General features: G+C 53.1%; 1 protein-coding gene across 14 annotated transcripts in view; it reads left to right on the top strand.

The window, feature by feature from the left end:
* The window catches only part of GREB1 (growth regulating estrogen receptor binding 1), a 150797-nt gene that overhangs the window by 81412 nt on the left and 49213 nt on the right, over positions 1 to 20172 (top strand). For all 14 annotated transcript variants that reach the window (XR_010835639.1, XR_010835640.1, XR_010835641.1 and 11 more), the window contains 6 exons: positions 3995 to 4114; positions 6797 to 6973; positions 12544 to 12726; positions 14745 to 14888; positions 16251 to 16379; positions 20026 to 20139. Coding sequence is in view for 10 of the 14 variants with exons in the window: in XM_067008097.1 (XP_066864198.1) it covers positions 3995 to 4114; positions 6797 to 6973; positions 12544 to 12726; positions 14745 to 14888; positions 16251 to 16379; positions 20026 to 20139 (867 nt within the window). In the remaining 4 variants the exon portion in view is untranslated. The remainder of the gene's footprint in view (positions 1 to 3994; positions 4115 to 6796; positions 6974 to 12543; positions 12727 to 14744; positions 14889 to 16250; positions 16380 to 20025; positions 20140 to 20172) is intronic.

Genomic DNA, 20172 nt, shown 5'->3' with positions numbered 1-20172 from the left:
CACTATTTAAAACGTCCTTACAAAATTAACCTTGCAAATAGCAATCGCTAAGGACCTAAAGGAACTGGATCTGGGTCTGGGAGAAAGTAGATTGTGATCAAAAGCGCGAATTAGGAAGCCCAAGAATTCTCTGGTATTCACGTCGAAAGTACCAAGGTTTTCCGGCACAGGAAGCATTACTGTGACATTGGGGGCACTTGAGAAATAACTGGAGGATCTCTTGTAGACTGTGTTTTCAGCTGAAAGACTTCTGTGAAATATATATTAAATGGTCATCCTTAACTTCCTATAGTATTGAAAGGCTTTGTTGCCAATGATAAGGGAACAGTATAATGATAAATAATTTAGTACTTTCGAATGGCACCTTAAAATCAACAAGTGCTTTTGCCTCCACCCGTAATTAAATCCCATGATTTGGGAAGATGGAAGATGGATTTGACGTTTTGAAGGGTGTTCACCCGGGGACAGGTGGGGAGAAAGCCCTGGAGTTTCCCAGTCAGCTTTTCCTGGGGTTGAAGCTCTCCATAGACAACCTTGGCTGGCCTCTGACCGGGAGGCTGCATCCCGAACACGGACTCCTTGGGATGTCCTCATCCGCCCTCATCATGTGGCACTTTCCAGGGACAGCTTGGAGGCTCGCGCGGCCCGGGCCTCCCACGTTGAGAGCCGAAGGCTACCTGCCAGCTGTCAGCCTGCTTGGTCAGCCCCTCATGTTGGCATGAAAACCAGAGCAGGGCCTCTCTATGATTTTCCCGTGTGTCTGGCAAACAGCCTAGAGGAAGCCTCCGGGATTTTGTTTCTCTAGTACTGGGAGGATGGAGGAGGGGGTCGGTGAAAAGGGGGAGATTCTTGTCGATTTGCTAAATGTCACCGTCACCCAAGCACTGGGCTTGAGCCCCTGGTTTCTGCATCGTAGAACGTGGTGCAGAGGGCTTGTTTTGTCAGTCTGTCTCTCTGTCAGCTCTCTTATCTTACTGCTGTCCTTCCTCAGACAGTAACATTAAGGATGATTTTAATGGCCAGGGTGCTGGTACCCCAAAACACCCCTTGATCTGTTAACAGTTTCTGTATTTGTGAGGGCGATTCAGAGGGCCCTTGTTACTTTGTTCTACGAATTAGGGGTATTACCCCCTCCTTCTAGGGGAGAAATCTTTTACGTGGTTTTTTTTTTTTTTTAAAGGAAGGCCAACCAAACCAAACAAATACAACCCCAGTATTTGGGGATAAGTATTTATTTATTAAACAAGATGCAGGTAAATTCCTGTAATCCCATCCACTCAGAATGTCATACTGTTTCTTCTCATGGAAAGAAAACAAAATTTACTCTAATCATTAAAACACATACCCTCATACTCTATGGGGTGCAGTGCAGCTGTGGAACCTCTGGATTCCTGTGGTTGAGTTTTAAGGTCCTGAGCTCCCAATCCAGTTGGTTTTGTCTAAGGCCATTTTAAAGCTCTCATCCTGCCAGGAGACCTTGGTAAACAGTCTGGTTTAGTCTGGCCCTGGTTAGGAAGTCTCCTTGGGCTTGTTGCTGGCTGAAGGGTTCCATCAAAGACCCTGGAATGTCTGATGTAGACCTTTGACCTTTAATCCTGCTTTCTTAGCAGCGACTGGATTTTGAGCCCTTTCTTTGACTTTCAGAGGCTTAAGACCCTCTCCTTTCATTCTTTCGGAGAGTCTGGATTCCTGTTCTTTTGGTTGAGCAGAATTGCAGACATTCCTGTGTGTGCCCTCAGAGCCCCCAAGTCCCCCGTTTTCTCTCCCCTTTTCACTCTAATTGTTGGTGCTTTGCTGTGCCCCCGCCCTGAGCCCCTGGAGCTGAGTCTCTGGTTTACAGACTAGTCTTGATTTTGCAGATAGCCTTCTAAACCACCTACTCCATAGATGGCCACAGGATGGTGTGGGCCCCTGTGGGGACCCGAGCTGCATGGCTGGCACCTGGGGTCTGGGCGTGACTCTACCTTCTGCTAAAACCATCCCCGCCTGCATTTAATGGCAGGAAGGAAGCGTCTGAAGGAGGCTCTGGAGTTTACCCCTCCAGCGCCCTTTGTGTTTTTCCTGGGTAATCTTTTTACAGTCTCCCCGCCACCTCTGTGTCCTCTAGTCCTGGAGGGATGGAGACACTAGGAATTCTTGCTCACTTCCTGCTGTGACCTTCCCAAGGTCATGGGCCTGGGCCCGCCTAAGATGTTAGTTTCTTCTGCCTCTTGTTCTTCTGGCACCTTTAAAATGGTGACCACCCTGAGGTTATGCTCCCAGCACCCTGTACTGATTAAATCACACCTGGAATGTTCTGTGCAACTCTGAGAGCCACATATCCCCACATAGACGGTCACAGCTCAGAGTGACCTTCTATGACCACCTCATTTTAAAGATGCAGGATCTGACGCACAGAGAGGTTAAGTAACTCTTCCGTGGCCACACAGACAGTGGCAGACCCAAGGACTAAAACTCGAGTTCCCAGATTCCTAGTCGATCTTTTTCTGCTGCCCACAATTTCATCATTAACCTAAAGCCACGTAACCCACTGGATGGATGGAGAGTGTGAGAGCCAACTAAGATGAGAGTAGAAGAGGTTGGCAGCAAAGGGGTCAGCACTAGAGGAGGATACAGAGAAACAAAAAAGGAAGAAGCAACTGTCTCCTGGCCTAGTGTATCTAAGGATGCTTGCAACGACCCTATTCCATGAGGAAATCTGGATTCTATTTGTTACATGACATTTAAAGAGAGAAGGATTTTTTTTTACCCAAAGAAGTTAAAAGAAGTTAGAAGGAGTTTGTCAATTCATTGATGTGAAACCCTCTTTCTCTAGCAGGCTGGGTAAATAAGGTATAACTGTGTGTGCTCAGACCCGTTGGGAAGTAGTTTCCTGTGCGAGGCATTCTGCTAGGTGCCTGGGTTCCAGAATACGGGCAGGGCCCACACTCTCCAGGAGCTGAGAGCCTGTGGGGAAGACCAGCTCTTTTATTGCTGTGATAAAGCTCACACCCGGGGAGAGTGGGATTTTCCTGGCCACTTCCTGGCTCTCCTGGCCGCTTCCACATGTGCCATTACTCCTAAAATACTATTTCACTTAAAAAAGGTTTCCTAAAGTCTTTTTTTTTTTTTTTTTTTTTTTTTGCGGTATGCGGGCCTCTCACTGTTGTGGCCTCTCCCGTTGCGGAGCGCAGGCCTAGCGGCCATGGCTCACGGGCTTAGTTGCTCCGCGGCATGTGGGATCCTCCCGGACCGGGGCACGAACCCGCGTCCCCTGCATTGGCAGGCGGACTCGCAACCACTGCGCCACCAGGGAAGCCCATTCCTAAAGTCTTAAAGCCACTTGGCCTGTTCTGGGATGGCTTCTTTTGGTGAGTGTGGTAAATTCGGGTGTTCGCATTTCTGGTTTGTATACATCCAGTTTTCCCTCGGGGATAAATAACAGCATAGAGTTTCACTCCTCTCTTGTTCAATGTAAAGGTTGTTCACACTGGACTCTGCGTTCTAAACCAAGCCATGCAGTTAGTGGCAAGAACAGCAGGTTGAGCATTGGGTATACCTGGGAACATACCGGCTGTGCTGCTTGGTTTGTTGAATCACTGGGTCCCTCTGAACCTCAGTTTCCTTAGCTGTAAAATGGTCCTTATGTTACACCGTGGCTCCTCCCACACAGATGTCTTTGGAGGGCCTACTGTGTGCGGGCTTCACGCTCAGTCCTTGTCGACAGCTATGTCCGTACTGAGCCCTGCTGCTTGTGCAGACGCGTGTGGCTCTGGGGGCTGGGAGGTGCTGTGGACCTGCATTTGAAGTCGCAAGGCCAGGCTTGGAGCCAGAGCCCGTGACCTTGGGAAGGACTTCCAGCCTGAGGGAGCCTTGGCCTTCACGGGCGAGTAAAGAAGGGTGATAACGGCCTCCTTAAATAGTGCGTCTGGGAGGACTGGTTAATTCCTAGCTGGCCGAGACTCGCTGTGTACTTACTTCCGCCTCCATCATTGCTCTCCTTTCCCACGTCTAGGTGGAAGCCGAGCGGACAATGAGGAAGAGGAGGAGGAGGGGGAAGGGGGGCTGGAACAGAACTGTCCCCCAAACCCCTACCGGATGCACCCCCCGCCCGAAGGATGCTGCACCACAGACGGTGAGATGCCCGCGGGGCTGCGTGCCGAGGGGCCCCGAGCTGTGAGCCGTGCCCGCGTGGCCAGCAGGTCGCGGCCCGGCGGGCCCTCGCGGCCTGGCGGCACTTGCCACACCACGCGGGGCCCTGTCAGGCTCACAGCCCTCAGTCACTCTTTGGACAGCCTCAGCGCTACAAATGCATTCAGATCCAAAGTTGATTTTTCTCCATCGGCCGTTTACAAAGCAGAACCTCCCGGCTGAGGTCGGCTGCCACCGTGTGTTTACATCAGCACTGATGAGTGGGAGTAAAATCTCTCAGACCTGTGGCTACTTTACCGTTGAGAAAGCAGATATAGCGATACGTTATCTCAGGAACTCTGTACACTCGGCAGGGTAAGCCTCAGTTTGCTGTTGAGGAGCGAGGCTTGGAGATGCCGGGCGCGGTGGCCCCTCTGTTCAGTGATGGGAGCCTTGCTCTGCGCTCGAGGGCCTGGGGGTGCACTTCCGGTCTGCTGCTTCCCCGCCTGGCAAACTCACTGAGTGGTGGGACGTTCACCTGACCTGTCACCATACCAGTCAAGAGGTGTCACTACTTAGTTGGTCAGTTCATTGAGTAAAATAATTATGGAGCCCCTGCTCTGAAAGTATGGAGATAAAAGGTCCAGGAGCTCCCAGTGTAGCAAAGCTGTGTGAGCAGACCCTCTGCACACAGTGTAGAAAGTGCTGGGAGGTTGGGGTGGCCTGCGCCAGCAGGGGTCCGTGGGAGCACGGGAGGTGCTCCTAATGCTGGTGGGGAGTTTGGGGAAAGGCCTCCTGGAGGAGCTGGCCCTTTCTGTGGGTTTTGGAAGGTCAGCAGGAGTCAGCCAGGAGGCCGAGAGGGCTGGGGGAGTGGGATATTCCCGACAGAAGGACAGCAGGCGCCACGGCTTAGAGGGGTGGGGACACGGCCCATCTGGGGAACTGCTCCTAGTTTATGTAGGTAGGGGCCTGAGGGGTGGCCAGGCAGAGCTTGGATAAGTGATGAGAGGCCCACGGAGGCCCCATGCACCCTGCCTGGGGGCCTGGACTTGACCTTGTGCACAAGGGCCATCAGGGGAGGGAGTCAGCCCTCCCTGGGGCTGCTCTTCCAGGAAAAGGGCAACAGATACAGTAGCTCTTCGTGATGTAGGACTTCCGGTGTCCAAGAGCTAAAAGGCCGCCTAATTAAATAAGAGAATGGCAAACTCTCCGGTGGTCACCACCATGATTGTCAAAGAATTTCCAGGTGAACACAGGGAACATGGACTCTGCCCACGGCCTTTTTTCCTCCAGCTCTTCGGAAGGAAGCGGCTGCTCTGCAGACTGGGAGGGGCCTGGGTCATGGAGGTAAAGACCCGCTGGGCCCTTGACCTCACCTGTGGGAACTGGTTTAACATCCCCAAGATGACGCGGGGGGCCACCCCACGCTCCATCCTGAGCCCCCTCCCAGCAGCTTTGAGCAAATGACCTGACCTCTCAACTGAGGACTTCCCAGGGCTTCTCCCACCTGGTGCTGTGCACAGTGGGTGCCTCTTCCTGCTTCGCCCAGGGGCAGATGCGAGAACTCGGAGCTAGCGCCTTGTAAATGGTAAAGCAGGTACACCCGAGGACAGTCTTCTTTGTTTCATTTTTTATTTTTTGTGGTACGCAGGCCTCTCACTGCTGTGGCCCCTCCCGTCGCGGAGCACAGGCTCCGGACGCGCAGGCTCAGCGGCCACGGCTCACGGGCCCAGCCGCTCCGCGGCACGTGGGATCCTCCCGGACCGGGGCACGAACCCGCGTCCCCCGCGTCGGCAGGCAGACTCTCAACCGCTGCGCCACCAGGGAAGCCCAAAGGTTTCTAGGTTACATTTTTTTTTTTCTGAGAGTCTTCTTAAAGTACCATAGAGTTTTGCAGGGAAGGCCTTGGGATCATCAGATTCACGTTAACTCTCATCGTCCCCGTCGATAACTAAAGATGGAAAGCCACAGGGTATCGGGCTCAGTGTGCCTTCAGGGAGAGAGATTCCCAGAAAGGGCCCATCCAAATAAAGCTCAGCTGTTTCCCTCTTCTTCATTTTTTTCCTAAATAGTTCTGGACACGGAATTTTTAAATAGGAAAGGTATTGAAAAGCTCTGAAATACAAAAAGTTCACGTGTACAGAGTGAGGGTCTCCCTCTGCAGAGGCCCCTCTGCGGCCACCAGCATCACCCGGTCCTCAGCCCGTATTCCTGCCACGCGCCCCTGCCTCATACACATGAAATATAGGGTGGAGAAGACATCAACTTACAGTCCCTGATGGGTTTGTCTTGTCTACCTACACATTTTAATTTACCGTCACTGGTCTACCCTACCCGTCTTTCCTGCTGAGCTTCGTTTTGCATTAATGTGTATTATACGGTGACACCGATAGTCATGAAAACAGCATGTGGTTAAGTGTCATGAGTAATGAATTAATTGAATTTCTAAAATATCTTATTCTTCCTGACCCCTTGATTGTTGTGGATGGTTGTAACTGGCGAAAGCGCAGAGCACGTAAGGTAACGTGCTGAAGAGCGTGCTCAGAATTAATGAGAAAGTCCGCCGGGTCCAGCGGCACGGCGGTTGCTGACGAGGCCAGACCACGCTCACCCCTTTGCCCGCGTGGATCCTGGGTCTGTGGGAGCCACTGGCTGGGCAGCGCGTGAGCCTGTCCGTCTCTGCTAGGGTTCTGCCAGGCAGGGAAGGACCTGCGTCTCGTCTCCATCTCCAGCGAGCCCATCGACGTCCCCGCGGGCTTCCTCCTGGTGGGCGCGAAGTCTCCCAGCCTGCCGGACCATCTCCTGGTGTGCGCCGTTGACAAGCGGTTCCTGCCGGACGACGACGGACACAACGCCCTTCTCGGTAAGTTCCCCCTCTGCGGCTCCGGCCGCGTGGCGGGTGGGTACAAGGAGAGCCGTTGGTCCCCTCGGGGGACAGGCCACCTTTGAGCCTCTCCATCAGCATGTCACACAGCCCTGTTTCTTCATCACTCGGTGGGCTGTTTCTTTGTGGAATGGAATGCAAATGAGAGTTATTTTTAAAACCTGACTACCTTCCTACAGAAAGCCCATCAGTACTAATTCTTCTTGTACACGTATTCCTCAGACCTTTCCTAAGGGCCTGCTGGGTCAGGAATGCGATCCAAACCCCGTCCTAGATGCTCTCGGAAGCCAGCAGACACGAGGCAGGAGGAGAAGAAGGCCGAGCGCGTGGCCCTGCCTCCTGGATGTCCTGAGGGACGGCCGGGCACCCTCTACCGTTCTCTCCTTACCCTTCACCAGCCCGTCATTCTTATCCTGGCTTAATAGGTGTGCTTGGACCTGTTAATGCACTTGCCCAAGGGCGCACAAGTAAGGGAACAGCGTCAGGCTTCAAACTCAGGTCTTCCTGGTTCCAGATTGTACCCTCTGACTACCACACCTCACAGTCCCGTACCTGGTTTAGGTCAGCCTAGGGGAGCTGTGGCTCTGATCTTTGGAACCACCGCCAGCCCAGGGGGTCCCAGCTGCAGTGCAGAGTTGAGACCAAGCCTTATGAAGCCCGGCTCCCCTTTGCTCAGACTTTTTTTTTTTTTTTTGCGGTACACGGACCTCTCACTGTTGTGGCCTCTCCCGTTGCGGAGCACAGGCTCCGGACACACAGGCTCAGTGGCCACGGCTCACGGGCCCAGCTGCTCCGCGGCACGTGGGATCCTCCCAGACCGGGGCACGAACCCGCGTCCCCCGCATCGGCAGGCGGACTCTCGACCACTGCGCCCCCAGGGAAGCCCTGCTCAGACTTTTATTGAGCTCTTTCTGTGTGCCTGGCCCTGCACTCAGCTCACTCCCCCATTAGTGGAGCAAAATCAGGGGAGACGTGAGGTCGGGACCGAGAGCCCAGCAGGCTGCCTCCCCCTGCTCCCCAGTTCCTCCTGCGCTTGCCACGCGTACAAACATTTAAACCTCACTTTTGTGCTTGACACGGCCCCCCGAAGCTGGGTAGGCAGACGTACCGCAGTGGATATTTATTGAGGAGGTATTATGTCTGAAGCTCTGTGCGAAGGACCGAAGGGTGGAGGTGGGGAGGGGAGAGTGAAGATTGACCCGGAGAAGAGACAGAAGTGGTTCCTGCCACGAGGGCCACGGGGACACAGTGGTGTGTAAACTCCGAAACACGGCAGACAGACGCTCACTGGAGGGACGGACATGGCTCTGGGGCAACTTCTTCTGGGGAGAAAAAGTTGTGGCCGGTGCTCCCTTAAGGCAGGTCCATGGGCTGCTCGTAACTGCTTTTTGTTTTTTTAAAATTTTCATTGGCGTAGAGGTGATTTACAGTGTTGTGTCAGTTTCAGGTGTACAGCAGAATGAATCAGTTATATACGCGTACACGGGGCCGCTCTTTTTGTGTGTGTTTTAGATTCTTAAGGTAGGGGAGGGATAAATTGGGAGATTGGGACTGACATGTACACACTACCATATACAAAATCGGTAATTGATAAGGACCCGCTGTCTAGCACAGGGAACTCTAGCCAGTACTCTGTAATGGCCTGTATCGTAACTGGTTTGTTTTTTTTTAAATTGGAGTAGAATTGCTTTACAGCGTTGTGTTAGTTCCTGCTGTACAATGACGTGAATCAGCCCTATGTATACATATATCCCCTCCCTCCTGGACCTCCCCCGCCCACCCCCCCATCTAGGTCACCACAGAGCACCGAGCTGAGCTCCCTGTGCTGTACAGCGGGGTCCCACTAGCTATATACCGTACCACGTGTAAAATAGGTATGGTAACTAGTTTTTGAAAGCAAGGATAATCCAGAAAATTCACTCTACCAAGGAAGCTCACAGAGTCACTGCGTCTCAGATTTAATTTGCTTATCAAGGCCGCTTAGGACAAAATGAGTGGGGAAGATGGCCTGGTGACTTGGTTCATGTTTGATCTGGCCGTGGGTGGCTGGGGGTTTGCCTGAATTCCTCCCCTTTGTGACTGTAAAGGAATTGCGAGGGTAGTAAATCAAGGAGGCTCTGGGTCTGCAAATGCGAAGACAAGAATCTTTCCGTTCACCACCAGCCCAGGAACAGCTTCAGCCCCTCAGGCGGGGAGCTTAGAGGAAGTGGGGTCTTTGTTAATTGCTCGCCAAAAAGCCATCGGAGGTGGGTAACAAGGGAGGGCCTGTAATAACCGGTGCTTTCTTCTTTTAAAACAACTTTATGCTCTCAGCTTGCACACTTAGTGCTGTTTGGGTTTCCTGCAATTAACCCTGAAGGCTGCGGCTGCACAGGACAAGGTGGCCCTGCAGCCTTCTGGGGGCCAGGGCTCAGCACTTTTTAGTGACCTATAAAGTGAAGGCTGTGGAATATCTTGGGGGAAGCAACAGCTTTAGGTGCCCGCCCCCGCCCCCCCCCCCCCCCCCCGGGAATTTATAACGAAGGGAGCCTTGTCGTAGTGAGTTTGAATCAACTGAGGGATTTGGTCTGAGAAAGTGAAAAAATGAAAACCTAGATGGGTGTTTCAGTTTTTGGATAGTAATTCATCGAAATTGGCTGATAGCTAAGACACAGGAGGAGAAAACATCTAGCTAGATTGTTCATTTCTGAGATGGGAGTAAACAAGCTCTTGGTGCATCCAGAACGCAAATAATTAAGCATTTATGGAATGTATAACCCCAAACTGAAGGTGGACTTTAAATTCAGCCCAGGGCCCCAAAGCCAAGTGGGACCTGGTCCTTCCTGGGAGCTCAGGGCCTGTGGGAGGACACAGGCCAGCCAGGACTCAGCTCGGAGATGGCACCCAGGGCCACAGAAATCTCTGTGCGCAGTTCCCAGCCTAGGGCTTAAGGCGCTAGAGGATCCGGAAGGACGTGCCGGCCCCCAGGGATGGGAGAGTATCTCAGAGTATGTGGTGATGGAGTTGGGTCATGAAAAATGGGTGGATTGCCAGGTGGAGAAAGACAGCAGCAGCAGCAACAAATGAACCTGACAGCGGCTACTGAGCACTTCTCATGTGCGAGAAACTGTTCTAGTTAAAAGGAGGTAGGTGAGTGAGGTGTTACTACCTAGCGTTTAGATATGAAGAAACAGGGGCACGGGCAGCAGAACGAGATATGCCTGTCCTTACTGCCCTGGAAGGGCCAGGCTTTCCACTTTTATTTCTGCACCACAAGGAGGAGCCCTTTCTCGTCTGTGGCCCCCCTCCCTGCTTCTGGAATGGAGCCATGGTCCCACCGCCCACAGCTCTCATAGGACAAAAGGCCTGTAAGCTATTTAGCTATTTCTGGAAAGGGATGGCAGTGCTGGCCTTGGTGAGGCGCTCTGAGCAAACTTGGCTTTGCAGTTCTGTTTCTTGTTCATCATCTGTTCAACCCTCAGGGTCAGAATCCCTTCCAGGGAGCGTGGAAGTTTTCTCAGGGCCTCATTCTTAGATGGCAGTTGAGCTGTTTATCTCAAGGTACCCAGGTTGGAGACCAAAGAATAAATAAAAACATTCGATTATAAAGCTAGAAAACATTAGAAACATTAAAACAGTAGAAAACAAAAGCCTATCAAAACGTATGCAGAGATGCTAAGTGTTCACTTTGATAGTTACCTTGTCTCCTCTCTCCTCCTTCCCTCCCGTTGTTTGCTGCCTCTCCTGTGTCAGGCACTAGTTTGTATACACACAGCTACACACACAGACATGACCCGCGCCTCCCCACAGACGTACCGTGCTTCCGGTCCTTTGGAAGCATGGGGATATTTACGGGAGGAAATACACAAATTTCAGTAACTCTAGCACTCAGGAAGAAGTTATAAGACCTGTCAGCGATGTAAAGTCCAGTTGGGAGTTCGGCATAGTAGTAGGAGGAACGCGAGATCAAGCAGGAGACGAGGATGGGGTGCATTGGGGGCAGCCTTGAAGGCCGTGGGGTCTACACCCCATTCTCATGCTAGAATCCGTGCATCACTGTCTGGATCTACACTGGACAGCCTCTTAGCCTCTCTGGTTCTCATTTCCCAGAAGAAGGTTTTGCTGTCCTGACTGACTGGTGGTTATGTCAGTTAAGCTGAGCGCCCCGTTTGGGTCACAGGAAATGGCAGGAAGGCCGTTGGTTCTCTCTGCGTGGCAGTTTCCTCCCTGTCCCTTTAACAACAAGTAAACAGAGCATGGTGCTGGCATTTCTTCGGTACCTTATCTGTTTCTCTGGTACAGAGCGGGTAGGAGCTTGGACGGATAAACTAACCTGTGCCTGCCTTTTAGACCAAGAGATTTGTCTTTATTTCTAATGCTTTTAAGGAATATTAAATTGCTTAAAGTCAGTCAGAGAATCCAGAAGGTTTCTGTAATATAGATGTCTTCTTTCTCTGTGGAGAGATGTTTTGAACCTTCACAAACTGATGTTATTTTGGACAGTAGCCAGAGACCTCAGAATTACCCCCTGTAAGAGCAGAGCTTATGCAGGGAACCCCAAGGCCCTCCTGGCCGAAGCTGAAACGCCTTTGTAAACGTGTCAGCCAGAGCATACGATAAAATAAGTTAGTCTCAGCTTCAGGGTCTCTCCCGCCGAAGGACCTTGCTCCTTAGAAACCAGACGTACCAGTGGGCGAGGCAAGGTCATACATAGGGAAGGGCTCTGTGAGACACTGAAGTTAAACCAGAAGGGTCACCAGATAGAAAACCTAAATCATCACATTTCTCTGTTGCTATTAACCAACAGTTCTGTTGAGTCCAGTTTGAATAGACTTTACAGTATGTGAAGGTCTTTCAGGCACGTTCTCTGGATTTTAATAGTTCACGGGAGGTGCTTTGGTCATTGCCCCTATAAAGCCAGCCTTCCCGGAGCCTCAGAGCTGAACTCTGTCATCTCCCAGAAAGGCCCCCTCTGGCCTCAGGCAGCAGGCCGCTGACATAGACTACCACGTTTTAGCCGAGTGTCTCCACCCTGCGGCTGCCGGGGCCAAAGATTTCACTCACCACCGCCCTGGCCTCGCATGGTGGAGCTCTTGATTTCTTCTCCGCAACTCGTGGGATCAACTTACTTGATTCCGGGAGGGAACTTTGGACTCTGAAGAGGACTCCCGATGCATCGAGTCTCAGGGGTCCTGATGCTTTGAGATTCTCTGACTGGCCAGCCCTGAAGGAGATGCGGACACAGCAGATCATTGCAGGTGCTTGGTCAGTGTAGACAGTTGAACGGGACAGTTCTTGTCCTGTGCCATGGGACGCAGAGGCTTCAAATAGACCCCTAAGCGAGTTCAGTCTTCCAAGCTTGCCTGGGCTCAGCTCTACGATGAGTCCACTTGGTCCTCCTGTTTGCATCAAGGTCATCTTGACCCCTGGGCCAGCAGGAGCTGACAGGGACCTTTGCCCCATGGACTTGCCTGCCGGTGTGGTATAGGATGTGAACGCCTAGTGGACAATGTATCACTTGGAGGGACTTTGGTGTAAGACGGGGATGCTCATGGTTTTTTCCTCCCCAGGTTTCTCTGGGAATTGCGTTGGCTGTGGGAAGAAAGGCTTCTGTTACTTCACAGAGTTCTCCAGTCACATGAACCTGAAGGTGACCACCCAGCCCAAGAAGCAGAAACACTTGAAATATTACCTGATCCGCAACGCACAAGGGGCTCTGACCAAAGGGCCTCTCATTTGCTGGAAAGGCTCAGGTGAGCAGCTCTGAGGGGGTGGGGCGTGAGAAGGGGGCGCCTCCAAGCGAGCCAGGGGTCTGTCGGCACGGCTCTGGGCCGAGGCTGCTCTGCCGTGGACGCGGTTTCGGGAAACACATCAGCCCTGTGAAATTTGTTTTGTTTTGAATTTTATTTTTTTATACAGCACGTTCTTATTAGTTCTCTATTTTATACATATTAGTTGTATAGATGTCAATCCCAGTCTCCCAATTCATCCCCTCCCCCCTCCACCTGCTTCCCCCCTTGGTGCCCATACGTTTGTTCTCTACCTCTGTGTCTCTGTTTCTACCTTGCAGACTGGTTCATCTGTACCACTTTTCTAGATTCCACATATGTGTGTTAATATACGGTATTTGTTTTTCTCTTTCTGACTTACTTCACTCCTTATGACGGTTTCTGCGTCCATCCACGTCTCTACAAATGACCCAAATTTGTTCCTTTTTATGGCTGAGTGATACTCCATTGTATATATGTACCACGTCTTCTTTATCCATTCGTCTGTCGACGGGCATGTGGGTTGCTTCCATGACCTGGCTATTGTAAATAGTGCTGCAGTGAACATTGGGGTGCATGTGTCTTTTTGAATTACTGTTTTCTCTGGGTATATGCCCAATAGTGGGATTGCGGGGTCAAATGGTAATTCTACTTTTAGTTATTTCAGGAACCTCCATACTGTTCTCCACAGGGCACTGCACGGTTTACCAGCATCTCTGGCCCCCGTCCACAAGATGCCGGTGGCTCTCTGCACTCATGATGATCAACAGTGTCTCCAGACATTGTCAAATATCCCCTGGGGGACCAAACCACCCCCGGCTGAGAACGTTACCCCAAATACTTGCCACAAGAAGGCACAGCACAGTGTGGCCCTGTGTCAGCTTTGAAAGCTCCCATACAACTAGGCTGATGCTATAAACTAGATGCTACAGTCCTGGGAAATTACAACGCGACTTTGCACTACGGGCAAACCAGAGTCAATGGCGCCAAAGTTGAGAAACCCTGACTTAGAGAAAACTCAGCTCGAATAGGCCCCCTTCCCGCCCCACAGCCTGTTAACTGTGAAGAGAAAAAGACCAGCTTCCTGGTGCCGGTCCTTGCAGAAGTGAGTGGGCTCCCGCTTTAGGAAAGGGCCGCACTCCGTGCTTCTCTCTGTCCCCGTATTCTCATGGCTGCAGTCAGCTATAGGGGCAGAGGGGCTGGATTTCCCAGGCCCAGGTACTCTCTGAGCTCCCCCCACAAACAGCTGGGGAGGGACGTGTCCTAGGAGCGGTCTCCACGAGGTGCCCGGGAGAGCCAGACCGTTGTCCCTCACTTGTCTGTGTAGGTTCATTCTGGTCACCCGCAGTCTCCCAGCCAGCTGCTGCAAGTAGAGAAGAGGGCTTCAGGAGGGGCTGGCTCTGGGCGTTCTTCCCCCGTCCCCTCCCATCACTCCTCTCCCCGCCGCTCTCCTGTTCTTGCACGGCTCAGAAAATATTTCTTGAGCTCCTACTGCATACATGCCTGTCATTTTCTACGTCCTGGGGAGGCAGTGGTTCTTCCCCTTGTGGGACCAGCTAAGAGTCTTTGATCACTGGCTGTGACCAAGTACTCCTGGGAGTTAATGTTCAGGACAGAGAGTGAGTTAGGGGCTGGAGGACGGTACTAGCCGTTCCTTTCCCTTTGAGTAAAGCTCTGCTCTTCCCTTGGACTTGAAGGGCGGCGATGGAGGGTCTTGTTTGTATCACGTGTTTCTGTCTTTTCCCCAAATGGTCACTATTGCCCCCGCTCCTGGCAGAAGAGCCGTCCCTCAGATGGACCCCCGGCCTTTGGCACTGAGCCTGGGGCGTGTCACACCCCCTCCCTCCCCGGCTACATCGAAGAAGAGACTAGGACGGCCTTGGCACCATCGTGCTCATCTCTGTAGCCGGCTCTCCTCCAGGACAGATTCTGGTCTAGGAAGTCATCTCACACCGTTGGGGAGGGGCGGTGCGTTGGTTTTCACGTGTGCCTCTTCCCCGCAGAGTTCAGAAGCCGGCAGGCATCCGCCAGTGCGTGTTCCAGCTCTCTGTTCCCACCGCCGGAGAGCTCTGGGCTGCCACCTCCCTTCCCCAGCGAGCCTGGTCCTGGGTCCACCGCCAGCATCCTGCCGGGAACACCGCAGGCAGGTGAGGTGATGGGGCAGCGCCGGAGGTGCCAGGGGGGGGCTTTAGTTTCCCCAATGTTCTGACTTGGAAATTGAGGCACGATGTTCACATAGGGTCTCACGGGCAGTATGATTTGATACAGGCATTTCTGGTCCCTGAGCTTGGCATTTGCCGTGCTGAGCAGACCTGATAAGCGCGACAGCTGTTATCAAGGAGATAGCAGCGCCTTCCCAAGGCCTCTGGGGGGTCGGTGGTTGTTACGCCTCTTGCCCAGGGGCTCTGTCGGGGGGACCCGGGCCCTCGCCCCACATGACTCATAATCCATAGCAAAGAGGCTGCACCTGGGCTGGGAACACGCTCTCCTCCAGAGGCACCGTGTCCCCCGTTCCACGTGGTGTCTGCTGTTGTCCTTGCTGTGCCCGGGCCACCTGGGGCCTGTCACACCTTGGCGGCTGGAGGGATCACTGTTTTTGTCGTCAGAACACCTTGGTGTGAGTTCCAGCGCTGCTGCCTCCTAGCCGAGTGATTTCGGGCCACTCATTTTAACTCTTTGAATCTCTGTTTCCTTGTCCGTACAGGTGGAGAAGATCTTTTTTAATTTGCAGGGTGATTGTAAGAATTGAGTACGATGACAGTAATAGCAAATGCTTTGTGCTTATGGCCTTCTGTTAACTCACGCTGTCCTCACAGTGGCTCTATGATTACCTCCACTGTCTAGCTGAGAACAATGGGAGGTGACGTAAGTTAAGGAAGGTTGCACAGCAAGTACGCAGCAGAGCTGGGGCTCAGACACAGGTCGTCTGGCTTCGGAGCCCACCCTTAACCCCCTCACCATGCCGCCTCAACACAGGAGATGTTTTGTGCTACTCCTGAGTCTGGACTACCTTCCAGATCATTCTGGCTGATGTGGGTGACTTAGAAGACCACAGCCCCCAGTTGCCCCTGGAATTCTCCTCGGGCCCGGGGAGCCCCAGGCCCTGTGGGCAGCCTGGATCTGGGCGATGGCAAACCTGACTGCTTTCCTGAGCATGTCTGACATGACCCTGAACCCCGGAGGGTGAGCGAGAAGGTGGAAGGAGGGTGGAGCAGGTTCGGGGGTGCTCCCGGAATCCAGGGGCCCCTCTGGCCCTTCTCTCGCCAGGTATGCTCAGTAAAGCACGCGCAGGAGTGTGTGTGTCTGTGTGTGCACATATGTGTGTGTGCCTGTCCGTGTGTGCCTGTGCTTCCTCCGGGGGGTGGGGGCAGAATCACTCTGGCAAGAGTTCTGACCCCCGATGGGCCGCATCAGTGAAAGGCTAATTTGTGAAATGGAGGAAGAGTCATTTCCTGCTTGCTGGGCTCACAGAGTGCCCTGCTCTCTCCCCTCTTTCTCTCTGCTGTCAGGACCAGCCTCCGATCACGCCTCACTAACCGCAGCCGTGGGTCCGGCTGTTTTCAACGGCAAAGATTCCCCGAAGCACCAGCCGCTGGTGAAGCACAGCCTGTCCGCCGTGCCGCGTCCCTCGGCCTTAGGTAGCCTTGCCCGTCCTGTTCGGGGGCCTTACTGTGCTCTGGGTCAAGACGGTGGCGGGGTGGGAGGATGGGGGAGCCCCCGTGCCGAGGGCCCCGAGCCTCCTGGAACTGGGGGGCTTGGAAGGAGAGTCAGGCTAGGTCAGCAGGTGCCTCCTGAGTCCATGGGGCTGTGCTCAGGCCCTGGCGCTGGGGGGGGCCCTGGCTTCGGCCCCCCGACTTGGGTGGTGGGTGTGTCTGCCAAGACACAGTGGGAGCCCCGTATGGGCAGGTGACCTGTCGCATTGTGGGCCGCCCACCGTGAGGGCTGGAGAGTTCTGGAGAAATGGGGCCACGTGGTGTCATGGGAAGATAGGGGCTCCAGAATCAGATGAACAAGAAATCAAAATGCATCTCTGTCAGGGGATCAAGTCTCCTGGCTAAACATTCTCTCATCAGGAGATGAGAATTCTGCTCTGAGGGCAGTTGAGGAGGTTAGCTGAGGCGCTGTATGGAAACTCAGGGCTCAGCTGGCAGCTCACGAAGGGGCGCCATTATCACCACCTGCATCAACACCATCGCTGAGCTGGTCTTTTCAGGGAGGGCTTCCTGGCGGAGGTGACAGCTGAGTTGCACCTGACAGTCGGGGAAGCGTTAATTAGAGATGGTATGGGAGGAAGTGAGGAAGAGGGATGAGGAGGTGAGGGTCCGAGTGAGAAAAGCAAGTGAAGGGGTGAAGCAGGCCTTCTGCTGGAGTCGAGGCTGTGGGCTGAGGAAGAGTCGAGCAGTCCGGGGCCCCCACGTTTCGTGCTCTCCGTCCGTGCTTACCTGGAGCCATTTAACAGGCCAGTCTTACCTCTCTCCTGCCTCCTGTGTGCACACAGCTAAATGGAATATTAGGACCCGAGAGCATCACTGGAAGAGGGTCCAGAAACCGTCTAGTCCAGCCTGTCTTACAGAGAAGGAAAGTGTGGCCCAGAGAGACACCAGCCTGCTAGCCAGGCTTCCCTGCTTCCGCGACACGGCTGGCGGGGGAATTGTCTCCCTCTTAGCTGAAGGAAAGATACCTTTTCTGACTTGGATCTGAGCCTTCCCAGTCCTGACCAGAGTGTCCATTCTGGAGTCAAATCCTTGTAACTTCCCCAGCGTGAGGAACCCCAGGCAGGCACCCACTTTTCCTCCCAAGACTGTTTCTTCTAGGTTAGGTGCTAAATTTAGGGCGGCCAGTGGCTGAGGACTGGGCCTCTGCGGATGGTGACGGGAGACTGTGCCGATGGCACCTCCCCTCCCTGCACTGAGGCCTGGGTGCCTCCACCCCGGGCAGCAGGGACAGAGGACATCCTTCGGCCTGGGCCCTCTGGGGTTGGCTCTGGGGACCCAACCTGAGGCTCCTTCTGTGGTGAACGAATGTGTTTCCTTGGAGGGGCGTGAGACATAGAGCCCCAGTTCCCTAGCGTGATGCTGGAAACTTCCGGAATCTGGCCCCAACCAACCTTTTGAACGCGCTCATTCCCCGCTCTTTCTACTTAAGAACTCGTACCCTGGCTGCATTGGGTACAGCTCAGTGGCCTCCCCATCCTGTCTCTATGCCCTGGTCACACCTCCGTGCCCTTCAAGGGCTCTCACCACCCACCTTCTATACCTGCCTGCCTTTCAGAGCTTAGCTCAGGAGGGCTCCCTCCTTGTGACACTCAGGTGTCAGGCTCTGTTCCGCGGCCATTTGTGTCTGTTGGGCCCGTGAAGTACCCGGGAGCGGGGCCGCCATCACGTTTCCCGGGAGCCCAGATCCTCCGCAGAGCCCGGCCCAGAGGGCGCGACGGATGCCGGCCGGCGGAGTGTGGTTGCACCATCGAGGGCACAGCCGGAGCATCGGAGGGCCTATGCCTCACGCCTGCTCTGGGGAGAGCTGGAATCAGTTTTAAGAAACTGCTTCTGAAGCTACAAGGAGTGTTTAACCAGGGCTTGGGGGCTGTCACCCAGTGGTTCGCAGAGGAAGTGCTGCCCCTGTGGGACGGGGCAGGGCTAGGGTGGGGGAGGGAGTTAGGAAATGTGCAGGATCCTTTTTTTGGTTGTCCCAGCTCAGGGTCCGGATGTGCGGTGCCTGCAGGAGGTGGGCTATGTGATAAAGACTTGTCTCCCGCTAAGTGCCAAATAGGGCCCCCTCCCCGCTACCGGGACACATGGCCAGAAATAGATGGTCCCCAGGGGCAGCTCCTGGTGACATCATTTTGGCAGAGGTCATGAGCTTAGAGTCCACGTAGAGACAGTTGGTGTTAGCATCCCAAAGGGAGAAAATACCTGTAGATCTTCCATCCTTAGGACCGAGGCCCAGCCCCGTTGCCCTCCCTGCTTTGGTAGTCTAACGTGGTTTTTAGAGGACCTGGCGTCTCAGTCTTTGTGGGAGCTCTTCTGCCGGCTCTTGAGGACAGATGTTCGGGGAGGCGAACATACGATTCTAAATGGAACAAACATAGCAGAAGCTGCCTCAGAGGTTGCAGGGATCAGAGGAGACCACCTGCTGGAAAGCTCTTGGCAAACAAAGAACTTCACGTTCTTAACATTTTATTCACTTCATTTCATTCATTTTCAGTCGGCCTAAAGAAGAGGTGAAAATAACTTTGGATTACTTTTCAAAGACTCTAAAGCAATGATTCTCAAACGGCAGTGCGCCTCAGCATACCCAGTGTGCTTGTGAATGAAGTGTTTTCTTTCACTTCCAGAGGTCCGCTTCTGTAGGCTGAGGGGTGTCCAGGAGCAGACACTTTGAACAAGCTCCCACTGGTTCTGTCCAGCTTTGTCTCAGGCCAGACTTGGAGAAACATGGCTCTAAACTGGTGGTTCTCAACCCCGGTGTGGTTTAGAATCACCAGGAGTTCGTGGGTCATCAGAAGGCATCTGGACATGCTGGGGTTCTGGTTTCCTTGGGATGCGGTTGCATCTGGGAATAGAGGGTTTCAAAATTTAAATTTTAACGTGTCATGGTTGAATGCGGAGCTCGAAATGGAGGGGAAATTTTGTGTTGGATGGGTCCCCCAAAATATGGTAACCAACTCTTGATATTTTGAATAATCCAAGAACAGAGCATGAGTCATGCTCACGCGGTTCCCTGCCGTGGGCTGTGATGACTCGTTAACAGCAGCAGGTACCAGCTTCTGTCCTCCACCGTTTTGTTAGTCTGAAATTAGCTTTCGAGGCCGGGGGTGGGGAGAGGTGCACAGGTGGATCGGTACTGCCCCCAAGTGGTGAAACTGTGGCGGTAAGTTGAATGCAGCTGTAGCTTGTCTACAGAAACTCGTATTTACTGGAATGTGGTGATGGTGATGTGGGTCTTGGTGGCTATCATTTATTGGACCCAAACTCTGTGCTTTACATATATTCTCTTTAGTCCTGATCAAACCACCTTTCAGAGTAGGTTTTATTATCCCACTGTAAAGATGAAGGAGGTAATGCTTGGAGAGCTAAAGCTTAGACACTTGCACAGCTTTGGGAATAAAACATTTACGAAGGTTGATGGGATGTTTCCTTAAGCCTTGATTCTTCACTAGATGCTAAAACCCACTGTGAAACTGTGATTTAAAAAATTACAAATAAGTGTGCTCCAGTTCAGGGGAACGTTGTATTGAAGCTCATCCCTGGTGACAGCCTAATTCATACTCTGAATGTGGTCTAGGTATCTTATCAAACTCCGGGCCCCCCAAAAAACGCCACAAAGGATGGTCTCCAGAATCTCCATCAGCCGCGGATGGTGGCTACCCCCAGGGTGGTGGGAACAGAGCTAAGTATGGTAAGTGACGAAATCCTCGCCCCAGGTCCAGGG

The sequence above is a fragment of the Kogia breviceps genome, chromosome 11, assembly GCF_026419965.1.
Source record: "Kogia breviceps isolate mKogBre1 chromosome 11, mKogBre1 haplotype 1, whole genome shotgun sequence".
NCBI classification, from domain to species: Eukaryota; Metazoa; Chordata; class Mammalia; order Artiodactyla; family Physeteridae; genus Kogia; species Kogia breviceps.
Note: the sequence above shows the minus strand (reverse complement) of the source record. Positions and strands in the feature narration are given on the sequence as shown.